The sequence below is a fragment of the Leptinotarsa decemlineata genome, unplaced genomic scaffold, assembly GCF_025532065.1.
Source record: "Leptinotarsa decemlineata unplaced genomic scaffold, Ldec_3_MD MMD2_tig00000010_RagTag_RagTag, whole genome shotgun sequence".
Taxonomy (NCBI): Eukaryota; Metazoa; Arthropoda; class Insecta; order Coleoptera; family Chrysomelidae; genus Leptinotarsa; species Leptinotarsa decemlineata.
The window spans coordinates 13,426,088-13,450,634 of NW_027412538.1; the positions used below are offsets into that span (position 1 = coordinate 13,426,088).

The 24,547-nt window shown below is 36.7% G+C and overlaps 1 protein-coding gene across 1 annotated transcript; it reads left to right on the top strand.

The window, feature by feature from the left end:
* The first annotated feature begins 4,087 nt into the window (after nt 1-4,087).
* Nucleotides 4,088-23,930, top strand: LOC111512807 (putative inorganic phosphate cotransporter). The gene is made up of 9 exons (XM_074171504.1): nt 4,088-4,253; nt 10,092-10,207; nt 11,493-11,632; nt 16,651-16,963; nt 17,082-17,302; nt 20,186-20,335; nt 20,996-21,128; nt 21,818-22,062; nt 23,684-23,930. Exons 2-9 carry the CDS (start codon nt 10,111-10,113, stop codon nt 23,837-23,839), a joined length of 1,455 nt encoding a protein of 484 aa, XP_074027605.1. The 5' UTR covers nt 4,088-4,253; nt 10,092-10,110; the 3' UTR covers nt 23,840-23,930.
* The last annotated feature ends 617 nt before the right edge of the window (nt 23,931-24,547 follow it).

The following is a 24,547-nucleotide window of genomic DNA, read 5'->3' on the forward strand; positions in this document are numbered from 1 at the left end:
AATAATGCAAATATCAGCAAATAATCATTCAACTGTTAATCAAGAAACAAAAAGCGTAAAACTGCTTGGATTAGTGCTGGACCACAGACTAAACTGGCAGACACATATTGATCAATTAGTTGAAAAACTATCTAGTTCCTTATTCGTTTTACGACAATTGAAAACAATAACTAATTTTACAACTCTTAAAACTACGTAGTTTTCACTGTTTCACTCGCACATTAGCTATGGCATTACTCTCTGGGGTAATTCCACCCATGTGATTACTTCGCCATTCGGAAAAAAAATATTGAAGAGTCATCAGAATTAGAAAAGCAAGTTATTCAAGAAGCTACGGACTGGTTTAATAGCCTATGTGTGAATAAAAGCAAGGCACAAACAGTTATGTTCTCGCTGGCTCATAATCTCTCAAATAATGTGAAATGTCTTGGTATAACCATTGATTCAAAGTTAACTTGGAAACCCCATATTGACAAACTAGAAAAAAATCTATCGTGCAAAGTCTATGCAATCAGGCAGATAAAAAATAAAGTCGGTAATGAAGCTGCCCATACCGCTTGTCATGCAATGTTTCATAGTTCCTTAATTTATGGATTGATAAACTGGGGCACATCTGTTCATATCTCGAGAATATTTAAAATTCAAAAGACAATCATTACGATGTCATCAAGCTTATTCCGTGACATTAAAAATCGTAATTCATGTATGAATTGTGTGTATTTTCTATAATGCTGTCCAATTTAGCACTGAAGAGCCTTAGGGCAAGTGTCTTAAGGCGAAACATCGGTGTATACCAGTGAGGATGACAGTGAGGATGACAAATGGAGAGCTGTGAGAATTGGTTTATTAAGTTCAATATATCAACTCTGCCATTATGTGTAATATACTGCAATTTGATACACATTCATAAAAATTTCAAAAGTTTACTACAAACGGTGACAACCATTCTTATAATACTAGGATCAAGGATAATATTAGAGCACCAAACCAAAGACTAGAAATAACAAGGAGATGTAACTCATACATATCGTTATACAATGCACTGCCCCAATCAATGAAAAATGCCACCCTCGTTAATTTCAAAGGGAAACTGAAAAAACATCTCTCAGAGAATACGTTTTTTGTACTTGTATCATATACAATTTTTATGTACTACCTACTCCTTTTCGGTAATTTTATTTGTAATTTACATATATTTTATACATTATTGACATGTCATAGCACTGAGGTGTACTGCTCACTACTTGACCAATAAAAAATCTAATCTAATAATTTGTTGGGTGTCGAAAAATCCCTTCTTTTCAGTGATTCACGAACAGATATTCGCAAACCATCACATGGAGAAAGTTACGACCCTTCATCTGGGGAAAAATTGATTTTGCAATTCGCAGAAGAAAGTGGAGAGAAACAGATAGATAGATAGATATTTATTTCACTACGGTATATAAAGGTACATTAGTAGCAAGTCGGTGGTACAGCATGTAGATGAACAGCATAACTGAACATAAAACAGTAACAGTAAATTATAGAGAAAAAACATTATCAAATAAAATATACAGAAAAGTAATTGAATAATATGTGCATAAAGTTTCACAAAGAAAGTAAACATAAAATAATAAACATAGTATATTATAAAAATTATTCAAGCACTGTTGTTGTAGCAGTATATTCCTCCGTGCTATAAAAACTTTGTTTCATTGAAACTTGCCAAGAGTAAACTTATGATACTAGATGGCAGAATATTATATAGAGTGACATCGAGTGAGTTCTTAGAGGATTTTTGTAAATTGAGCCGGTGAGGTCTCAAAAGATTAGCTTTTTTATTATTATTAGGGTGTTATATCCATGAAATTAGGAGTTGGTCGAAAATTTATCTAAGTTCCTATGTATTTCCAAAAGTGTCTGATATATAAAGATAGATGGTATCGATTAATGCCTAGTCTTCTGAAAAATGGCCTGCATGAATCACGGAAACCTACGTCCAAAATAATTCTAATTGCACGCTTTTGGAGCGTAAAAATTGGGACATAATTTAGGGACAACCGTTATACTAGAGTATATACACGTGAAATGTAATACATCATCGATCGATAAATCATACAAATTATTCACGTGTCGTTTATCATTTTTCCAGACTGGACTGCAGAATGATTGTTGGGTCACACTTGGTAGTTTTACATGTTAATGTGCCGAGTAAATTGCAGCAATTAGTTGATAGAGTTAGTCATTCGAGGAAAATGAAAAGAAACATTTGCGGCTTCTTTCCTATTACAAAAACCGGAAATTTTCAGGCAACAAATTTTTATGAAAACTGTCTCGATAACGTCAATCTCTATATCGAAATAATATAGATCTAGCTGTAGGAAAAATATGTTTATTAGATTCATTACAGGTTGAAAATTCCAATTGTAGGTTCCATTGAAATAATGTTGTTGGATATTTTCACAAGTAAATAAATTTCTTCGAAGTGAACATTTTAGAGACTGTCCCACTGTCATAGATTTTATTATTATTATTTTCTCAATGGGAATATGGAACAATGAATATTATATAGCGATATTGGAGGGTTTCAAGGCCGAAATTGCAATGAAACGACCGCATATAGAAAAGAAAACATTTTGTTTCGTCAACAACGCATTGTATTACAAGACAATCAAAACAATGGCAAAACTACATGAATTAAACTTGGAATTGCTTCCACATCCACCATATTCGCCAGATTTAGCTCCCAGCGACTACTGGCTGTTCGCGGACCTCAATGAATGGAGCAAATTTTGTCCATGTATTACTGAATACCACTCAAGAATAACGAATATAAAGTAATATACAGTGCATTTCTTCAATGTCCCCCCTTTTTATTTTTTGAACAGGTCAACTCAAAAAATTTAAATTTAAGATAATGAACTTCTTGACTTATGAACAGCCTATTCGATATTTCACGCCGAACATTTTCGAACACAGTAACGTCAATATTTCTACAAATATTTATTATTCTTTGCCGTATATTCAATATTGAAGCAGGTACAATTTCGTACGCCTTTTGCTTGAAATATCCCCACATGAAAGTCCAAAGGTGTCAAATCTGGCGAGTGGGCTGGCCATTCTGTAGGACCTCGATCGCCAATCCAACTACCGGGAAAAGTAGTATCCAAATAGTCCACACATCTTTGTTAAGAGCTTATTTTGAACCCAACTGCTGCTGAATTGCTTGTTTACCCCATTTTTATTTATAAAGATGTTGAAGTAGAAAGCCACTGAATTTACATTCAGTGCTATACGAAGGGAAGAAAAAGAAAATTAACATCATTTTTCTTACTTAGTGAATAATAAAACAAATTGGGATACTTGGATATCAGACAGTGGATCTGATATATGACGTCAAATTTTGAGAAATACATAAATTTCACAAAACGAAACACAGTTTTAGAAATAGCTAGTAGAAAGACGATCCTATCAACAGGTTTTGGAGATATTGAACTGGAAATTGAACTGAAATTGGAAGAAAATTGAAGGAGGAGCTGTGAGTTGGTCCAGCCGTAAGCAACACTGCGTTACACTAAGTACTGTAGCTGTTTTTTATTTCGTAAATGTTGTACGATTCGAAATTAATTGTTTGCTTCAGGAAATTATTTAATGTTCCGCCATTATGTACTAGGTGAAGACATTGACTTTATATTCTAGGGTTATGAATTATTTATCAGGAGCTTCAAAATGATCTGTCACAAGACCTCCACTTTCCATTTAATTGTTTTTTCAGATGACGCCCAATCGCTTACTTCAAAATAAAGTATTCATACATGAAATTCGTTATCCCAAATATCAATATAAAAGGGGGGGGACATTAAAGAAATGCACTGTATACTCCAAACATAAGCTCTACTCCATCGAATCATAAAATAAAAATAAATGTTTTGGGTTGAATTTTTTCAGTTAATGTAGTAACATTCTGATACTGTGGAAACGTTTATTTAAATTATTTACTTTCTTACGTTTTTTTAACCGAAACGAGAATATTGCAAGTAGTGGGAACCAAACCGGATTGAAATGAGCTGCCAAAAGTCGACTAATCTATGATTCGTTTCAACACGGACTTTACATTTGTTGCAAATATGCTCGAATGTTAGCAACAAGAGTCGTACCACAACTCCCGTCGAAAAAGGTGTTATAACGCGCTTCAAGAAGTTTTTTACTGTTTATGGGCGTCTGTGGAAAAAATCAAAATCTCACATATAACTGGAACTTCTTAATTGTTGGTGAGTAGGTTTTTTCTCCAATGTTTTTAAATTAATAAAAACATAATACGAAATATACAGTCTGCAGCATCACAAATAACTCGGTTGATTGTGGTTGAATATTGAATTTTTCCCGATATCCATTTATTATTATAACATATTGGATTGAAATACGACTATTGATGGGAATTATAATGAAGCTCATTGTAAAACATCTTGCTTGAAATGAATATTTTCAAATAGACATTGTTTTTTGCAGAGAAACTTCTTTAGCTTTCTACTTCAACATCTTCATAAATAAAAATGGGGTAAACAAGCAATTGAACAGCAGTTGGGTTCAAAATAAGCTCTTAACAAAGATGTGTGGATTATGCACTGAACTGACTAATTTCTAATTAACGTTACATTGCACGAAAGAATGAGTTCTTTCTAAACTAATACTTTCATTCTTAGGTGGAGAGAGAGTATGAATAGTTTTTCATATATATTTCATATGTTTATTTCCTTAATGGGAGGCATGAAAGTTGAATTTTTTTTGCGTGTTCGGCGATTTTCTGCTATAGAAAAATATGGATAAAAAAATTGTATTAAATTTTGGTTTTAAATTGGCCGTAACAAATATAGAAATCAGGCAAAAGTTATTTTGTTTATTCTTAATTCAAGTTTGTCTGAATAAATTCATGAATAAAGAAAATCTTTGATGGAATTCATTTGAAACTAAAACTGAACAAAGTGTCGACAATAGAACTTCTGTTAGAGTGGAAAAAGAGGATGCAAAATTCGGATTTACTCGAGCGTCATTGAGACATATTAGGTTGCAATATTAGATGATAAGAAGAAAAAAATGTTATATAATTTATACCTTTTGTTGCATGGACATACTCGAGCGCGTCAGATATTGATAGTATCAACGTCCTACGTATTTTTAATAATGTTGGTATGTTAATCTGATCGTTTGCATGATATGGGCGGTTGTACGTAAGGGTTGAAAGTGAAAAGAAAAAAAAAATAATCGAACGCGTCAGATTTTCTAAGGGTGTGTTGAGTGCAACAAAGAAAGAGCTCTCATTCAATAATTTGACGATCTGACGCAAAATCGCGGCCATTAATATAATATGCAAAAAAAATTCGCCATTTTGTAATACTCAAGCGCGTCAGATTAAGATATATATGGTTCATCTTTATGTTTTAGACGTGTTGTCTCATAATCTGACGATTATCTAGAGGGATTCGTTTAATCTCACAAAAACAATATTTTTTTCAATATTTTTTTTATTCATTGAACTTAATTAGTTGAAAAGCTCAAGAAATAGCATCCAAATGAATAAGTGTATGTTTTTTAAGTAGAATACTTGTATTTATAAGAAAATAAGTTTAAAAAAATAATCAAAAAAATTAATTTTTTTTATAATCAATTGATTATTTGATGAAGAAAAGAGAAATGGAATTTCTATGTTTTTACCACTTTTATTTGTAACTAATGTTAGTGCAGTTTCGTCCTATAAGGACATTTTCAAACTTATATATTGTATAAGGACATTTTCAAACTTATATATTGTATAAGTTTGAAAATATTCTTATATATTGTATAAGTTTGAAAATGTCCTTATAGAATGAAACTGCAGTAACGTTAGTTACAAATAAAAGTGGTAAAAAACATAGAAAGTTTAATTTCTCTTTCCTTCATTATAATTTCCTACCACGTAGGCTACATCCATCAATTAATTGATTAATTAATCATCATCTTCATCACGAACGAGTCTCTGTGATCATCTGTGATGGCGTCATAGCAACAGAATTCAGAGTGGGGACGGAGTGCGAGAGTAATAGATAGAGAAAAAGTGAATAGAGAATAGAGGAATAGAAACTCGAAGGGGGAAATACAGGTATCACACAGCTGCACGCATTGAACTTTATCGACGAATTTTTGTTATATCGGCTTGCGGAAACCGCCAGATTATATATTTTTCGTTATCCTTGAATTATTTCCTTCAAAATAAAAAAAATTAGCTGCGCTCGAGAATATCGAAATGATGTTGTTTTTTTAAAACTTTGCTGCCCTCCTCTTTCTTTACGTCACTCTCAAATTGTCAGATTATTGGAATATACACTTTTTAGCAGGTAATTAACTCACCCTACCTTAATCTGACGCCCTCGAGAATTTCTGATGATCAATTTTTTTTACTAATCTGATCCTTTATCCCTCACAGGCGGCCTTATATATGGGGCTCATGTTTGGTGGAGGTACTCAACCGGGTACAAGGTACCCCCCGTATATTAATCTGCCGCGCTTTAGTAAATCCCGAAATCCCCGCTTGGGCTTCCCTATTATAAAGAGTGGTGTACGAACAACGAAATTTACGCTATTGAACAACGTCTGAATTTGTAGCAAATTGCTTAAAACGACTCTCCTTGATAGGACGACTTAACAGATTGTCTCTGGTCTGGATTCTTGGCCATACTAGCCTGGATGAAGGCAATGAGGCTGCTGGCTCCATAGCAAAAGAGGGTGCTGCAAGCAGCTTCATTGGACCAGAACCTGTCATTGGCATCGCTTAAAGCTTTTTCAAACAAAGATTGAACACTTGGAGTGTAGGAAGATTGTCGGAAGACAGTGTGTGTCATCTCTGTTTGGAACATGATGAAACAGCAGATCACATACTTTGTGGCTGCCCCGCAGGTTTTCAGAGTTAGGCAAAGCCGTACTCTCACCATCTGTCTTGAAAGACCACTCACCTTACAAAGTATTCGGCTTCGTTAGGAAGCTGGGTTTATTTGGTCGAGTGTAAATAGGTGTGAGCCACCATAAACCCTTGCGGGTTCCGGTTGAGGGTCGAATAGACCCACTCACTTTGGACCTAACCTAACTTAACACTTCCTGTTATTTTCATAATGATAAATTTTTTGAAGGAAAGGTAGAAGATGGAAGTAAAAGTTGTTCCGATAAACCAGTAAATTTTCGACTGAAGCAAACGTTTTGAATATTGAGCACTTGAAATTTAAGGGAAAAAATATGAATGAAAAATATTTTAAAATTTTTTGTGTGTAATTTCTACGTCAACTCAGACAGCAGTAATGAAGTAGTGTTGAACAGAGAACTTCTCAAGTCACCAATTAAATATTGAATAACAACATCGTTTTTGCTGCCTCGCGTTTTTTTTAATTTCTTTAAATTCTTCAAGGGCAATGTTTCGTGAAATGAGACGGTAATATTTCAAATTGATAAGTCTGAGCTACATTCTTTTTACGAGTTAGCTATTTAGGAGAAGACTCATTTGCATCAATAATATGAATAATATAATCGTTATCTTTGGTTACAAATATTCGAAAGCACCGAACTAAACAAAAATATTTTTTAACATTTACATTGTCAATTATAAAAACCTCTACAGAATTCATCTTGTTCAAGTTGAGATAATTCTGCAACATTACATGGCTTCCTAGGTGACTCGGGAAGTTATTAACATTGTTACCCAGAACACAAGGCTGATGAACTGAGTAGTCGATGCCGCTGACAAAAAAACTTATGAAAACCAAACGATTCGATAGAAAACTCCATCAATACTCGTTTTCGTTACCTCCGGTTTCTACAACTTCAATAAATATGTTGAAAGAAATGTCAAGGAAGTAAGAAAACATGTATAATAACAATAAAAATGCTCCACAGAAGCACCTACTTCAGATTATGAGCAGTGAACATTTTTAGGCATTTTTGACAAAGCAGCGACTTGGTTGATTTGTCTTCCAAAAAATAAATTGAAAATCGGGGTTATTTCTCTGAATATAAAAATAATCATAACTTGAAAACGTTTCCCTCGATACAATTTCCAGTCCATATGTAAAATGTCAGTCAATATTTATTGGAACTATTCGTTCCCCACCCTCAGGCTCATACAAGCTAATAAGCCTGATGTAGTCTCCTGGTGAGACGAATATTGTCAGAAAAGAGGAGGAAAAATGGATAAAATATCGAGATTTTCTCTTCGAACTCCGCAGACTCTATCCAGATCAGTCTGTCAAGATGGTTGTTCTGATTATTGGAGTCCTTGGTGGAATGATGTCCTCTCTACTCTCGAATCTTAAAATCATACCGGCTTGCCGCACTAAGGCTGAAATCTTAGCCGCACAGAAGCAGAAGGCTGTCATTATTGGCTCACTGCGCTTGCTCAGGGCACATGATTCTCGGACTCAATGATCACTTACCCCACGGCGTGGGGAGTGGTCACTGGTTGATAATGCTGGCGCACCCTCCCGAATGTATTAGGGCTTCGGGGGATAGGGCCTGGCCAGCGCACACTACGGTGAAAAATAATAATAATAATAATAATAAATTAATTTATTGACAGCTGAAATAACATGATATGATATGCAGAAAAACAAAATATAAATTTGTCAATAGCAAGATTGAACAGAGTTCATTCTTCCTCTTGCACCTTACAAAAAAAAAATTAAAAAGATGAAAAACAGCCAATGTGTCATAGAATATATTCGGGTATTATTGATTTTTCAGAAGGTGTTTTTTCAGGCAGTACCTGAAACTGGAAACAGATTTCGATCGAAAGGAAAGTGGTAGGTTGTTATAGAATTCAGCTATCGTATATGTAAATGACCTTTTGAATAGTTCTATGGAGTGTCTAACAACATGGATCATTTTGCGCTTGATGTTCACATTATGAACATCAGTTCGATAAGTTATTTTGTTATTGAGGTAGGGAGGTGTTCTACTGACAATAACTTTATGAAATAATGTCGAAGAATGAAGAGTCCGCCTATCGTACATTTTCAGCCACCTGTGTATGAGAAGTCGGTTCTCTTTTCTTGATACCGTATGAAAATCTCAGAGCTCCGACTCTGAAGAAGAGAAGAGAGTGAGGAAGAAACGCGAGTCAGTCAGTTCAGAAAAAGGAAAAAAGTCAAAGAAGGATTCTAGTGACAGTGACGTTCCTGCTGAGAAAAAGAAGAAACAAGATAGTTCCGATGAAGCTGATAGAGAAAAATCAAAAAAACATAAGAAGGACAATAGCTCCTCGAATAGCGATGAAGGTTTTTAAAAAAAGAAGATTCCGATGATGGAGGGGATATAAAGAAATGGAAAAAAGACAAGCAGCATAAGAAGAAGAAACACTCGAAGAAACATAAAAAACACAAAAAACAAAATCAGGAACCTATAAACGGTCAGTTACAAAGATTTGTAAATTGATCAGTGATACAGATTCTCGACGGAAATGAATTGAAGAATAATATGTCAAATGCAGTGATTTCATCATAAGGGGGATAATCTTGTTGCTTTTAATTAATTTTGTTCACTTTTGTTAACTTAGTATGTTGAAATAATTGATCATGGTTTGTTTATAAAAAAAGACGATTTTGTCATTGACAATAATTTGAAAGTTATGAAAATAAAGATATTGACTTGAAACGTTTGATTCCTGGTTTATTTTGACTTTTAATCAAAGGAAATCACAGCAGGACTGACTAGTCCGAACAGGGAGGTAGATCTAGAAGAATCTCCATGGTTGTACTTAAACTGATTTACTCAAAACTGAAATAGATTTGTGGTAAGACTACCGCAAATATGACTTTTTGGTGATCGTGCAAAGTTCAGGATTGGTTTTTGAGTACTGATCTAGAAGACTAACAAATAGTACATCACGGTTAGGCATTCATATGTAGGCTCATTTGCGTTCTGATTAAGACCGCTACTTATTGAAAAAGCCACTGCTTCGCAGTCTTGTAATCACAATAGTAATCAATAACTCCATAATCAATTCGTTGTTCGCACAAGAAAATAATATTTCGTTATGCGTATCTAAATACTCAATATAGGGATTTCATACAGCAATTTCCTTTCTTTTCCAGATATTTACTTAATTGTGATATGTCGAGCCAATATGAAGCTGTTCCCACAGAAACCGTTTATGTGATAGAAGAAAATTCTGATAAAGCAGTAAACTCACAGGTTGCTAAAAACAATGGTATGTAATTAATGTTCATCTCAAACATTATAAGTTATTTTCATTCAACTACAACCTCTACATCTACCCACTCAACTTCATTCATCGATATAATATTAATCAAAATTAAATCATCAGCATGTTTTCAAACATGAATTGGAACACAAAAACTCAATTCAACATTATACGAGTACTTTCAGTGTAGGTGAAAAACTTTCTACTGGTGAAACAATGCCACTGCAAGAGATTACAGCAGTAAAAACTCTTCCCGGGGCAAGGATTAGCACAAACACCGGTAGATCTGGTCATCGGAACTGTCGGTGAAGAACAAAGTCGCTGCTGTGAATATGCAGTTTCAATCTTACTATACTCGTTTGGAGCAGTGAAATGGACCTGGGAGAAGCTGTACCAATTCGAAATGAAGACCAGAAAAATGATGCATCTTCATGGAAGTTTCCCCTGACAACTAGGAGGCCGTAGACTTTTGAGTTTGGAGTGTCTACATGACAGAATGGTACTGAATGGTGCATGGTCAGGAACCATGAGAGAGCAGGAATTGGAGCATTTCTCTTTGGGGCAGGTCCCAAGTGGCTGATGAACTTGGCTTAGTGTTCGACACTGAACGAGGTGATCACAACTCCGTCATCGAGTTGGAACCTGTCTGGGAAAAAGCCCATATAAAAGCCACAGAGATCACTTTCACTTCTGCGGCATAAGTCACTGCACCATCAAGCATCAAAGCACCTGACCTCGCTTTCCTCAGGTTGAGTGAGTTGAAGTTGGAAACTGAGGGGTTGATCATGGCCAGCCAAGATGATGTCTTCAATACCTTAATCTACCGTAGTCGCGTGATGGGTATAAAAGTTTCTGCCACAAGGTGCCTGATAACCTAATTTCCTTGCTGACAGCTTGCTCAGCATATGCGGTCGTCTCGGACTATATTCATCGACAAATCGCGGTACTTAGAGTACTTTATTACCACCTACAGCAATTTTACGGTATGTGGGGATGGTACCACATTCATTAGCTCATACAAGCTAATAAGCCTGATGTAGTTTCTCTCGATCATCAGAGAAACACGATATTTGTTGTGGAGTTATCAGCTCCTAGCGAAACGAATATTATTCGAGAAGAGAAGGAAGAACAATTCAAGTAGGTACGCGTTCTGCTGAATTTCCAAGTACAATTTATGTTGTGAGGCATGTAAAGCACGTGAACACGAGAACTCACCAGAGTGCCAATAACAATATCAATTATTGATTATGTTCCAGATACACCAGCAACTAATGTCTTCATCTCATTTCAGGTCCAATATTTGGAAAAAGGCATCAGCAGGTTCTCATGCATGGATCTCTGTTATTTCTTACGGCATGTATACGATCGTCCATGTCAATTGGTATCGTCGCCATGAATGATCCAACAGCAAGTATCAACCCAGATATTACTGTAAGTTGAATATACAGCAAAATTACACAACTTTGATTCCATTAGGCGTGAAAGAGACAGAAACATACATACATGTAATATTATACCAAACAGAATAATGTATTATTCAAAGTCCAACAGATTCCTTATTTATTGTATATCTAATTTATTAAAACGAATACAGCTACAACAAAAACACATTCGTCGCCATGCTGGTGCCGATAATGAAGGTCACCCAGTGCTGCTCCAAGGCAAAAAAAAATTGTACGAAATCGACAGATGAAAATGTATGCTTTTCGCTGTAAATGTATAGCATCAATGGTCGCCAACACTGTCATCAGAATAATTGACAAGTGACAGCTTGCCGCATGACGCAAAGATGGAATAAAACGATAAGCGCATGCGCAGACACTCCATCGTATGTGAAATGTAAATATTTTGAAGTGGTTATTCCAAATATATTGATTTGATTACTATTTCCATTAATATTAATTGAGAATTCTGCATTCACTAATCTAGCTTTAGCTTATATTATGGCCGTGGTTCGAATCACGCTCACAGCGCTCATAGCGTATCAACGCTCAGTCCGATTCGTGGTTTTCACGCTCACCGTTAGCGTTGTGAACGCTATGACGTCACACCGTAATGCTCACAGTTCTCACGGATCAGATCGTTAGCACTCTGAACATTGACGTTATTTTGCGCCATTTATTCGAACAATCGAGTGTTTCATTTCTGTGGATTCAAGCGTCCGAAATTAAATTTATTAAAATGTCTGTGAGTTTTTCCGTGTCAGTTGAAGTAACTGGCGAGATAGAAAATCTGGGAATCGTTTCTTCGACGTAACGTTGAATACGAGGCCTAAGCTCCAATTTTCCTCGCTTCTTGTTTAACACGAGAATTGTGTTAACCAGTTCATCTTCTGAGCTACTCGATGATGACGAAATATCTAATATATCTTCCACATCAATATCACTCTCGTCACTTTCCCCGATTGCAGAAAATGCTAGAAATACAAGCATTTTCCGATCTTCATCAGCTACACCACATACTCCACTCATGTTTATTTCAAAAAATGCATTGTTAGGTTATGTTTAACTTGTAGAATTCGTAAGCACACTCACAAGTGGTCCGAATTATTAATACTGCAAACAGACGTTGGCGCGTTCACGTAAATCGGACCCGACGTTAGCAATGTAAACGTCGTAAGTGCTGTGAGCACAATTCAGGTCACGGCCTATGTATCAAATTAAATGACAACACAAAGTCTCCTAAAACAAAAATCAAGAGGGGTGAGGTGAACTACCAACTACCATTCATAAATATTTTTTTAAAATTCTTTTCTCACTGTGAATTTATTTTTCTTTTAGCGTCAGCGGTTTTCGACAGATTTGACATTCGACTGATCTGAAAAAAAAATGCTTTGTACTCTGTGATCGACGAGATCGTGATCTATGACTTCTATGAGTTCTATGACAGACGGATATGACTATCATAATGAGACGGAAGACAGAAATAGACAGATTACTCACTATCGAAGGACGAAGTGATTGAAATTTGTGAATATATATCGTGGCCTCGTTCGAATCAATTCAAAACCAACTAAAATCATAATGTATGCTTTTAGTCAATGCATACATTATGTGGTATGCATGTACGAAAAAATATTGAATTGTATAGCAATTCGTACAATTGTATAGCCAGGATCCGCTCTGAGGTCACTTTTCTGTCTCTTAAAGCCAACTGTCACAAACAGCAGTGACTACTAATACGCCTTAACTACTATACAATACATACATACATCCTCAAGAACTTCCATATTTATATTAGTAAAGATAGATTTAGCAATTCACTGGATATGAATTGCATCTAAAATTGAACAGGAATAAGAAGCCGGAAGAAGATTAAGAAATATCACCTTCAACTCTGTAAAATATTTTTTGCTCTTGGCAAAAATACATTCGTTTTGTTTTTCGTTGATATAAAGAAATATTGTTATTTTCAATAACCAATGAGGCGATCAACATATTTGCATATACAACATATTTGCATACATAAAGCGTATCATTAATGTGGATATTAATGGGACACTTTATAGCGATTATATTGTAAACTGATTATATTATAACGAAAACCAGGTTGTTAAGTACCTAGATGTGAATTCTTCATCTTTATTATATTCATTGTGAGTCATCAACTTTATAGTTTGTCTTGCGAAATATGTCGCAATCATGAACATCTGCTTGAGAACCACGTTTTTACACATTCTTGAATTAGATTCTATCTAGGGAAACGTAACGAGTGAGTTTTTCTTAGGCATGTATTTTTTAATTATTTTGTCGCGTTGAACAAAAATCGCGACATTTTCAAATGAAATGAAAATGGCAATTGGGTTCAAGCGTTTTTTGTCGCGTGTCAGCTTCGAAGAGAATCCGTAGGAATAGGTCATGTGCTTCTTATACAAACGAATGTATTCCGATGAAAAATGAATCCATGTGTTGTATATTTCATTTACAAGCATGTAAAGGAAAGAAATTTCCAAACATTTTGGACTATCTGTATCTGTAGAGTAGGGATGGTGAGTGAAGGCCCACAGCACTCAGGCCACATGTGATCTGTTGTACATCCTCCCGAGGAATTGTCCTCCTAGGTCATCGTCCATCTTGTCCTTCCCAGGAAGGTGAGCAGGTCCCTAAGAGACTCGCTGAACACACACACTCTCTTATTGATGATAACTCGGGACGTTCGCATAGGACATGCCTGACAGTTTCATCTTCCTGTTCACACATCCTACATAGTGGTGTGTCCATTACTGTTAGGCGTGGGTTTTTCCTGGTCATCGCGAGATATTTCTTCAGCGCCATCTTCCCAGGGACGCCCAGGGTGATCCTAGCAAGACTGCATCCTTTGATTCCATCCCATCTCTTTAGGGGTTGAGCATGGGTGTGAAGTTAGGCTAGTTCCGCAATTGTCGAAGTCATCAGGCTGTAGGTGCCACTGGGTCCTAAAATTCTTAGTCCAGCCGCTTCCTTGGTTAAAAAGTCGATAATGCGATTACCTTTACCCCTGTCGTGCCCTTTGATCCACCTCAGGATAATGTTATTATTTACCGAGGCTTTGGCTGAATCTTGGTGGCAGTCTAATACTAGTCCTGAGGTAACATGTTGTTTGTTCGAGACTAATAGGGCTTGTCTGCTATCAGTGCGGATCGTTATGTCTTGCCAGAAATTCCTTTCTTGGTAATTCCTTTTGTGACGATTGATATACTAGCCAGTTCTGTTTGAACCACGCTGGTATTTTTTCCCATTCCCCACTTGATCCTTAGGCTCAGTGATCTGGAGTACACTCCACATCCCGAGCCTTCTTTGGTTTTTGAGCCGTCTGTATATATGCGTATTGCATTTGCAACATCTGACTCTGTGTTCTGTTTCATTTTTATTCTGTAGGGTTTATCAAACACACACCTGGGTTCAGTTACATCACTGACCCATTCCTACTTCGAGGTTTACACCAGCCGTGCGCAATCGTAACATGGTCATTACGCAACCTCCTTAACGTACAGGTCCAGAGGGGTCAGGCCAGTAATTAATTCCATTGCCGCGGTTGGTGTTGTTCCATGGCTCCTGTGATGTTTGAACAAGCCAATCGCTGTATTTGATATAATTTTTGGATGGCCGTTGCTTGTAGAACTTTCGGTCCCCATGCAATGGCTCCGTACGTTTACACAGGTTTTATTATTGCAGTGTAGATCCAGGCGACTATACGGGGTGAAAGACCCAATGCGCGTCCCACTGTCCTCCGACATTGCTTATAAGCCACATATTCTCTACTATGTAAGTGAGAGTTCCATGTTAGCTTCCTATTGAGGATAGTACCAAGGTATTTCACCTCTTCAGAGAAGTTTAGTTTGCTTTTGAAGATTTTGGGAGATTTCAGGCCCGATAAACTGCTCTTCCTGGGAAAACAGTGAGTGTTCCTTACACCATGTTTCTATTAATTCGAGTCCATCCTTCACCCTATCGCACAGTGTGTTCACAAATTTGTCGGTCTGCATGATAACTACGTAATCTGCATTTGCAAATGTGTAGAATTCATTATTGTTGAGGTGATTAATGTGGGTATCCAGAACTATGTTCCAAAGAAGGAGTGACCATTCCTTTCACTGTGATGTCTTCTACATTGATACTTATTGCTCTACTAGAGAGCATTTTAAGTGCTTCCCTTAGAAACAAATATATATGTGTTGCATATTTTATTTATAAGCATGTAAAGGAAAGAAATTTCCAAACATTTTGGACTATGAATCCACTGAATTCTGTATGAATCTTCAGGTGCGCATACTATACAGTTCATGAAGCAACAATGGAGAATGTTCCTTGATTGGGGTTATTAGAGCAAAAGCAAGTTTGAACAAAATAAAGTTGAGTTTAATTCATGAGTTTTTCAAATTCACTTCGAAAAGTATTCAAATTGATGTTTCAAATGTTCGGTTTTAATTTTTAAAGGGATTTGTTTCTAATTCACATATTGGCAACAGCGCCTATATCAAGTTGAAATAATTTATACGTACCCACATATTCTACTTCAAAAAAGAAAAATTTTCTTTATAAATCAACAATTAAGGCGAAATATAAATTATAGTTCAATATAACCTCCACAAGCCACATAAACAACAGTTGTTTTGTTATTTATTTATAAAGAGGAAGATAGGTTAGGTGCACAAAATGTCCCGCACACAATCCAACAGCGCAAATTTCCGCTTGAATTACAGTCCTATAGGTTCCTAGGCAGATAGATATCTCTGTCCTGCACCAGAACCGGAAGGTGTTTTTGATACATCTGTGAACCAACAACTATTTGCTCTTGATATTTCCTCTGTGAACCAACAACTATCTGCTCTTAATATTTCCTTCTCCCGGAGGATCCAGTCCTCCCTACTATGGAGTTAGTCGGGTGTCTGTCAAATTGGTCGTCATTTATTCATCATTTTTCCCTAACGCGCCAAAAGAAGTATAATTCCAAAATTTGTTATTTTCCAGACATTTGAATGGAAAAACAAAGGAGCAATACTTTCCTGTTTCTTCTGGGGATCTATATTACCGGAGTTGGGGTCTGGCTGGCTTGCCAACCGCTATGGTCCCAAATGGTTTTTGGTCGGATCATCAATTGTTTGTGCCATATTGGATCTTTTGCTACCAACAGCTGCTTATTCTTTTGGATCCGAGGGAGTAATGGTCTGTAGGGTGCTGCAAGGGTTTGCTCAGGGTATTATTCCTGCTTCCTTGCACGGTTTGCTAGGAAAATGGGTTCCTCCACATGAAAGAAGTGGATTGGGAACGCTAGCTGCTGGTGGTGAGTATTCTGTTTTCCGTGAAGCATGTTCCTGAAAGCAACAGTTTGTTGGTTTGTTGGCATGATAAACAGATTATATACATTTTGAAACAGGCATAAATGAATGCATTCTTCTCAGGTGCAACAATAGGGGCGGTAGTGATCACGTTTACAAGTGGCTATTTAGCAGCTAGCTGGTATGGATGGCCAATGATATTTTATTTGAATGGCGGTTTAGGATTTTTATGGAGCATCATCTTCACCTATATGGGCAGCAATACTCCTGCCGAGCATTCCTCCATCACACATGCTGAACAGTTTTACATAGAGAATAGTTTACCTCTTGAGGACAAATCTAAAGTGAGTTTGATTTAGAAATATGTTAGATTAATTCAACCAATTGCTTGATTGCACGTATTTATAGAATTTGGTACCCAGTATTTCTTTCACACCTTATATAGAGGTGAAATATATACATACGATCCTATACCGAAGATACTAGAGAGATATTATGAGGTAAGGCACGAAACAGTCTGGTAATGGATGCAGGAGCCTTATATGGTTGAAATGAATTTACGACCCATGTAGACTAGCACATAGTTAGGTAATGAGACTAACGTATTTCCTTAGAGCTTTGTTATAGTCAGTTAGAAACTTCATTTATTGTCTCATACATCTGATTCTCTTACATTCTTGGAGACTGTATTTGAATATAAGCTCTTATCTGTCTGCTAGCCCTCACTTGAAACATCCCTAATTGATGGTGGTTCCTGACTATCGTAAAGGAGGTACACTTCAAATCAACACAATCCTCAGGTCCTCGTCTATCCAACAAATCTCGAGTATCTAATGCAACGGTTGTCCAAAAAATAATTCTATATATTTCTGAGGTATCTAAGGTTCTGTAATAAATCAAATTTTCCGGATCTCCCCCAATCATAAACTGTATTTGATTATGAGCTGTTATATGTCTGCTACGCAGGCCCTCACTTGCCTCCAACATCGCTGGTTGGTGGAGGTTCCGTAAGAAAGGTATGCTTCCAGTTAACAACTCTTTTAGGTCCTCTTTCATCTAATAACCCTCAAGTCCCAAATACAAGGATTATTTAACAGCAATATATTTCGAATAATTCTACATATTTCTGATGTCTCTCAGGTTCTGTTGTAAATGAACTCTCCTGGATCTCTCCCAGTCCCATAATTTTTCTCTTTCGAACCCAGATTTCTTGTCTGAAAGCTTCCGTGTGTTCCCGAAGGTAGGTTTATTGTCTATGTATATATCAAAAGTTGTTTGCCGCAGTAAAACTATACTTGATTATGAGCTGTAATATGTTTGCTAGGCAAACCTTCACTAGCCCTTCAACATCTCTAGTTGGTTGGTAGTGGTTCTGAACTATCGTAAGGGAGGTACGCTGATCTCATAACGACTTACTGAGATCCTTCCTTACAGGATCTTTAATTTGTACAGTGTAGTACAGTGTATTTCATCTTTTTCTGATTATTATACACTGACATCTCTGAAATCAATGATTTTTCTCCTAGGGATCCGAAAGTGCGTCTAAATAAACATCAACTTTGATGTACCTTGCATGGATTTACTACATCTATTCTTCCGCATGTGTCGCATAACATCCACACACATCAAGTCTGATCATTTAGTTGCCTCACACAACAGGTAAGGGATATTATGGATTTATCCTATCACCATGGCTGCAGGGAGGATCAAAACGTTGGAAGTGATTTAGAATGAATAGAATAGTTGTTTGGGATGGAGTATACGTTTTTAATGAAAACAGGAAACAGAATTTCGTAAATTTTCCAATTAACACCTGGTCTGAAAAATCCCGGCTTCATATTCAGAAATAACCTCTCCATTCGAGCAAAATTTCTTACCGGTGAGCTTTTTTTGAGGTCTGCGAACAGCCAGTAGTCGCTGGGAGCCAAATCCTGCGAATACAGTGGATATGAAAGTAAATCGAAGTTGAATTCATTAAGTTTTGTCATTGTTTTGGTTGACTTGTGACACGATGCGTTGTCTTGATGAAACAACATTTTTTTCTTTGTCAAATGTGGTCGTTTGTTTGTAATTTCGGCCTTGCACACTGCAAGATAGCATACACTTTCGCCTGAAAGACGGATGTGTATAGTCCTAGCGGATAACTGTAGTTTAAATTTCTATTCGTTCAGTATATTGCAGCTCCCGTTCCATGTTTGCTCTTCGATCCATCTGTATACCAGGTGTCTTTTCCAAACATGTTTTCGGGATGACTAATGGTTTTCCACTCTTCACTGCTTATGATTTTGGCCATGAAGTTTGTGTTAAAGATGTACTTCGGTGTCATGTGGTCCATGCACAAATTCAATATGTGTTCCACCACACAGAAATTTCTGTTCGGTCCGATTTTTTGTAGTTCGGTGAGTTTTCCAGTCTGAACTGGTCCATCCTGGCCTCCCCCTTATCACAAAGTGTAAAGGAGGTAGATTCAAGAGTATCTCCAATGCAGCTGTTGGGGTAGTTCTCATTGCTCCCGTCATTCCCAAACATGCAAGTTGTTGCACCTTGCCTAGTTTGTTGATAGCGGTCGCCTGCTTCATCTTTGGCCACCAGACCAGACATGCGTATGTTATCATGGGTTTAACCACCAACGTGTATAGCCAGAATACCATGTCTGGATTTAGCCCCCATGTTTCTCCATAGGTGCGTCTGGCGAGCATCAGTGCTCCCTCCGCTTTCCTCTTTATCCTGTCCAAGTGTTGGTTCCAGGTCAGTTTGGAATCTAGGATTACTCCCAGATATTTAACCTCCCCCGACACTTGTATTTCTTCACCTCGAAGTTTTAGAGGTCCGAGACCCTCTTTGTTACCCGTGCCACGACTGTTTCCCCCATAATGGTTGTATATACCAATCTTCCTCTAAGCGTGCAGTCTATCCACCTACAGCTTGTCTTGTCGATCCCTCTTCTCCTCGACGCCAGGATGGTTGATTCTAACAAGGTATTGTCAAATTCACCCTCAATGTACAAGAGAGCAGCTAAAAGTCCTTCCTTGTTTTGGTATGTAGTATTACTACTTGATTTCATTAAAATGGCAACTACATTTTGGATAAAGTATCACTTTCTTCGTGAATCCACAAGTAGAAATACCATTCTGGAACTGTATATTTTAAAAAGGCGAATGAAAAAGCAATTCCCGAATGGAATGTCACTAAATTAAAAAATCTGAGAATTTTTCATCTACTTCCAGCGATTATCGACACCATGGTTGAAAATCTTTACTTCCGGTAGTTTTCTGGCCCTTCTACTGGCACATTGTGGTTACAACTGGGGTTTACATATACTGATGGCAGACATTCCCAGTTACTTCAAAAATGTTATGAAACTCGACATCAAATCGGTAAGTAATACGAAAATTGTCGATAAATACATTCAGTGATTGATAGTCGTTATCTGTCGAAAAACATAAATCAAAGAATTTATTAAGTATACAAAAAAACGCTCGAAATATTGACAGTCGCATACGATGATTGTACTTTGAGTCAGAAAAATGTTTACAAGTACATTACGGTACATTATCTCCATGTAACTCCAACGGCCAAAACAGCTCTCAGGGACCAATAATTTCTCCGTCTCACTTAATACTTACCGTTATATTGTGACAAAAATTAGACGAAACCTCTGTAAATTGTATCCTATACGTTTGTCTGATGTATAAGCTGTATTTATGTGAATTTTCATCTAAATCCGTTCAGTCGTCTAGGAGTGAAGGAGCCACAAACATGTATACATACATTTATCAATCCTAACAAACTTCCACATTAATAATATTAGTACAGACCAATAAATAAATATTTTTCGAGAAAAATCAAAATTCACTTTATTTTTTCAACAGACCTCGTGGTTTTCCAGAAAGTATAGCTAGAACACATTTTCAAACTATCTAAAAAATAGTACAAATTTAAGTTCCACGGTATCAAAATTTCAACAAATTTAATGATCATACAAGCCGAACGTGTGAAATAAAGCCAAATCATATTTTACTTATTTTTATTTCCAGAATGGAGCACTGAGTACACTTCCTCATATTGTCAAATGGATCATGTCGTTCCTGTTCAGTGTTATATCCGACATGCTCATATCGAAAAGCATATGTAGCATAGGCACTACAAGAAAAGTAATGCATACCATAGGTAAGTTTGTCGAAGTAACAACGACTAAGGTCGCAAAAAGCTCGTTGCATTCATAAGTTGCGCTGAACACGATATTTGTGGAATGAGTCGCAGAACGAATAAATAAGATTCGGGCAAGTAGAATAATGAAGTCACTAACTCGCAAAGAGATTTGCTCGTTTCATAAGCTACCCCTTATTTGTCGTGTAAGGGGGCCATTAGATACATCGAAAGAGAATATTAATATAATATACAGAAATTCTTCCCCTTTCATTTACCAACATCCGTTGGTATTTTTGTTTATGTTGGGCCGCCTATTGGAAAGAAAGTTTTTGCCTTGTAGAAAAACATATCCAAAATATTTTAATTTTGTAAAATACCATTACAACTTACATGAGAATGGTATTAGATTCTTTCGAAAGTTTTGTCCGTTTTAATGCCCTTTGTAGCTCCATATATTTAATTTATTGTGGTATATACAGGGTGGGCCATCGAAAACTTGACATGGAGGTTTTGGGTACTAATCTTGCAAATCCGAAAAAACGCTCAGACAGGTCGATTTTTATTGGGAGGGGGGCTGTTATTTTCCCCATTTACAGCGTCGTCACTTCAATCCCGGAGCAGAGGGGTGAACAACCCTTGGAATTTTAATAGGGAGCGAGGCGCACATCGTTTGAAAGTTGACCAAAGTTTTTATTTTTAATTTTCAGGTTCATTAGCTCCATGTCTTCTTCTTATTATACTCGGCAACAGTGGCCCTGAAGATGCTTCCAAAGCTGTGGTTTTATTAATAGTAACATTTGGATTTCTGAGCGCCAATATCAGTGGTTTTCTGTTCAACCATCTTGATCTATCACCAAATCATGCTGCCGTCTTGATGGGTATAACAAGTCAGTTCGGATCTTTCTGCACTGCGATTGGACTAACTTCAGTGCAATATATTGTAGTCAATGAAGTAAGTATAGACAAATAATAGTGGTGAACGTGAGAAATTCTCTTCGTAAGGACGGTGTTTTCCCTTTGGAAGAATTTTAACCTCCGGCTAATGACAATCCTAATTTCGTATTGGATAATATAAGGTGATATAACCAAACATATGGTTGGTTTGTAAAGTATATGAAATTATGATGAATTTTCAAGTGAAAAACAATTTAAAAACCCAACTTGGAACCACAATGATTGGTGGAGAGTTCAGTTGGTTATTGAAAGAGTCCATGGTGTTGAAATTTACTGAATAGTTAGATGAATTTATAACTCAACTCCAGCGTAGCAACTTTGAAAAGTAACAGGTCTGGAGTTCTATTCTCTACAAGGGTGTCCTCAACAGAATCATCAATTTCATTCAAATCAATCAATACCCTTGCGAGATGGGATTTTGGTATCTTTTGCTTCCAAATTTGCGTGGGGCAGAATTGCTTTCAGTTCGATGACAGTTTTAACAAACATCGACAAGGTACGGCAATGGATGACTAGTTGCCTCCTTTCATGGTAGATTTGGAACGTAAACAAAAGAAAAGTTGGAAAACTTTCCACGAATTTGGATCGGATACAACAGATTCCCAAAAATGAAGTTTGAACATAACGAAGAGTTACCATTAGTAGATCAGCAACACGGATTCTATTACACCAGCCAATAAGAGCGTAGCAATTTGTCACGTGACCAGTTTGTTCGGTTGGTTACGCTATTGATGCGGTTGGGTTGGGTTAGGTGGTTTGGTTAGCTTAGGTTAGGTTAAGTTCGGTTCGGTTAGGTTAGGTTAGTTTTGGTTAGGCCCAACATAACCGCACCGATAGCGTAACCAACCGAACAAACCGGTCATGTGACAAATTGCTACGCTCTCATTGGCTGGTGTAATAGAATCGGTGTTGCTGATCTACTACCATTCTTGGATGTTGTAGTTTTGAGGAACACCAATAAGGGTTGAGGATTTGGAGTATATCGGATGATTATATCCCTGACAGCTCACATCATTGCCCCACAACAATAAATGGCGAGACTACATTTTTTTAGAATTAGCTGAAAGTTACGGGTATCCTTCAGAAAGACGAAGGCTCAAAATTCAGTTTTTCCATATGAACCAAGCACACCAATGGATTGGTTCAATTTTTTTCCAAATTCAATATTGAAATAATAGTGTGGAAGGTCACAATTTGAAAACCAATTAAATTATCGTATACTCTTCAACTGAAGAGAAGTGTCAACTTTGGAAGTCTGAAGTCTTACTTCGTAGACTCTACAGTCCTTTTAAGATTCACAATCTAAATTTTCCACTTCGTCCAATTGTCAACATAATTAGCTTGGCACTTATCCATTTGCTAAATACTTAACACACTCACTATAGCTAAACGTTGGAAAAAGGAGACTAACATCAAGAACTCAACTCAATTCTTGTAATGCACTGTTTGGATGGAACCTTTGGTGTGGTAATGATTTTTACCAGTTTCATCCCAACACCATTATTATTGGTGTACTCCAGAGCTTTGTTTCTTTCCTTCATGAATGGTTTATCTTGTTCAGAAATGAGCATTTAAATTTTTCGATATTCTGATGATTAATGATTTTGTTCCATTTTCAGGATGACCCAAATCAATGGGGAATTGTTTTTTACCTCACTTCTGGAATATTCATTGTGTCAACGGTCATATTCTGTTTCCTTGGATCCGGGGAAGTGCAACCTTGGAATGATGAACGAGTAAGAAATAAGAGTCCAAAAAAAGAAGAGGATACATAGTGATTTCGAAATTGGAATTTGATTTAGAGCAGTAACTGTTGTGCTTGCATATTTGTAAATAAATGCTTCGAAATATATTTGATGAATCAGTTTTACAAGTATCTTATGTATTGCATAGGCACCGAAAGTTAGATATATATTTTGAATATTTTATGTAGAGTTCATGCTTTTGGAAAAATTACGCAATCATCCCGAAAAATCGGCAAATATATTGATAGAAATGTGCATTACAGGGGCAAAAAATGATGTGATTCGGTGATTCTCCGTATTACTCCTTGAAGTATGACACCACTAGCTAGTCGCCCCGGCTCCGCACGTGTGCAATGCTGATACTAAATATAAATTCAGCTACCAGAAATTTGAGGGCTGACGCCCCAGTTGGAATATTTGAAAAACCTTTCTCATTGCACTTCTACAACATAAAACGAACTCACGTACAACATTTTAGCCTCCGAAAATATAGCGGTTCGCATAGGAAAACCCTGAAACCCCAGGGGAAAGTGCCTATAATGCTTTTTTTACTAAAGAGCATGTGAAGTTTTGCTCAACTGAAAAGAAGTTGTATGTAGCTCAAACAGAAGTGAGGACATTTTCAAACAATTACAATAAATAAATTGATGTAGTTGATGGATAAATGGATGTATGGATTACATTAGCCCTTATATAACATCACTGTGGGTAATATACGAGGGTTGTCTTTTATATTTC

Coding starts and splice junctions, on each gene's coding strand:
- LOC111512807 (XM_074171504.1), top strand. CDS start 10,111: ATGTCGAGCCAATATGAAGCTGTTCCCACAGAAACCGTTTATGTGATA. Junction 16,964..17,081: donor GGGAACGCTAGCTGCTGGTG/GTGAGTATTCTG, acceptor CATTCTTCTCAG/GTGCAACAATAGGGGCGGTA. Junction 20,336..20,995: donor TGAAACTCGACATCAAATCG/GTAAGTAATACG, acceptor TTTTATTTCCAG/AATGGAGCACTGAGTACACT.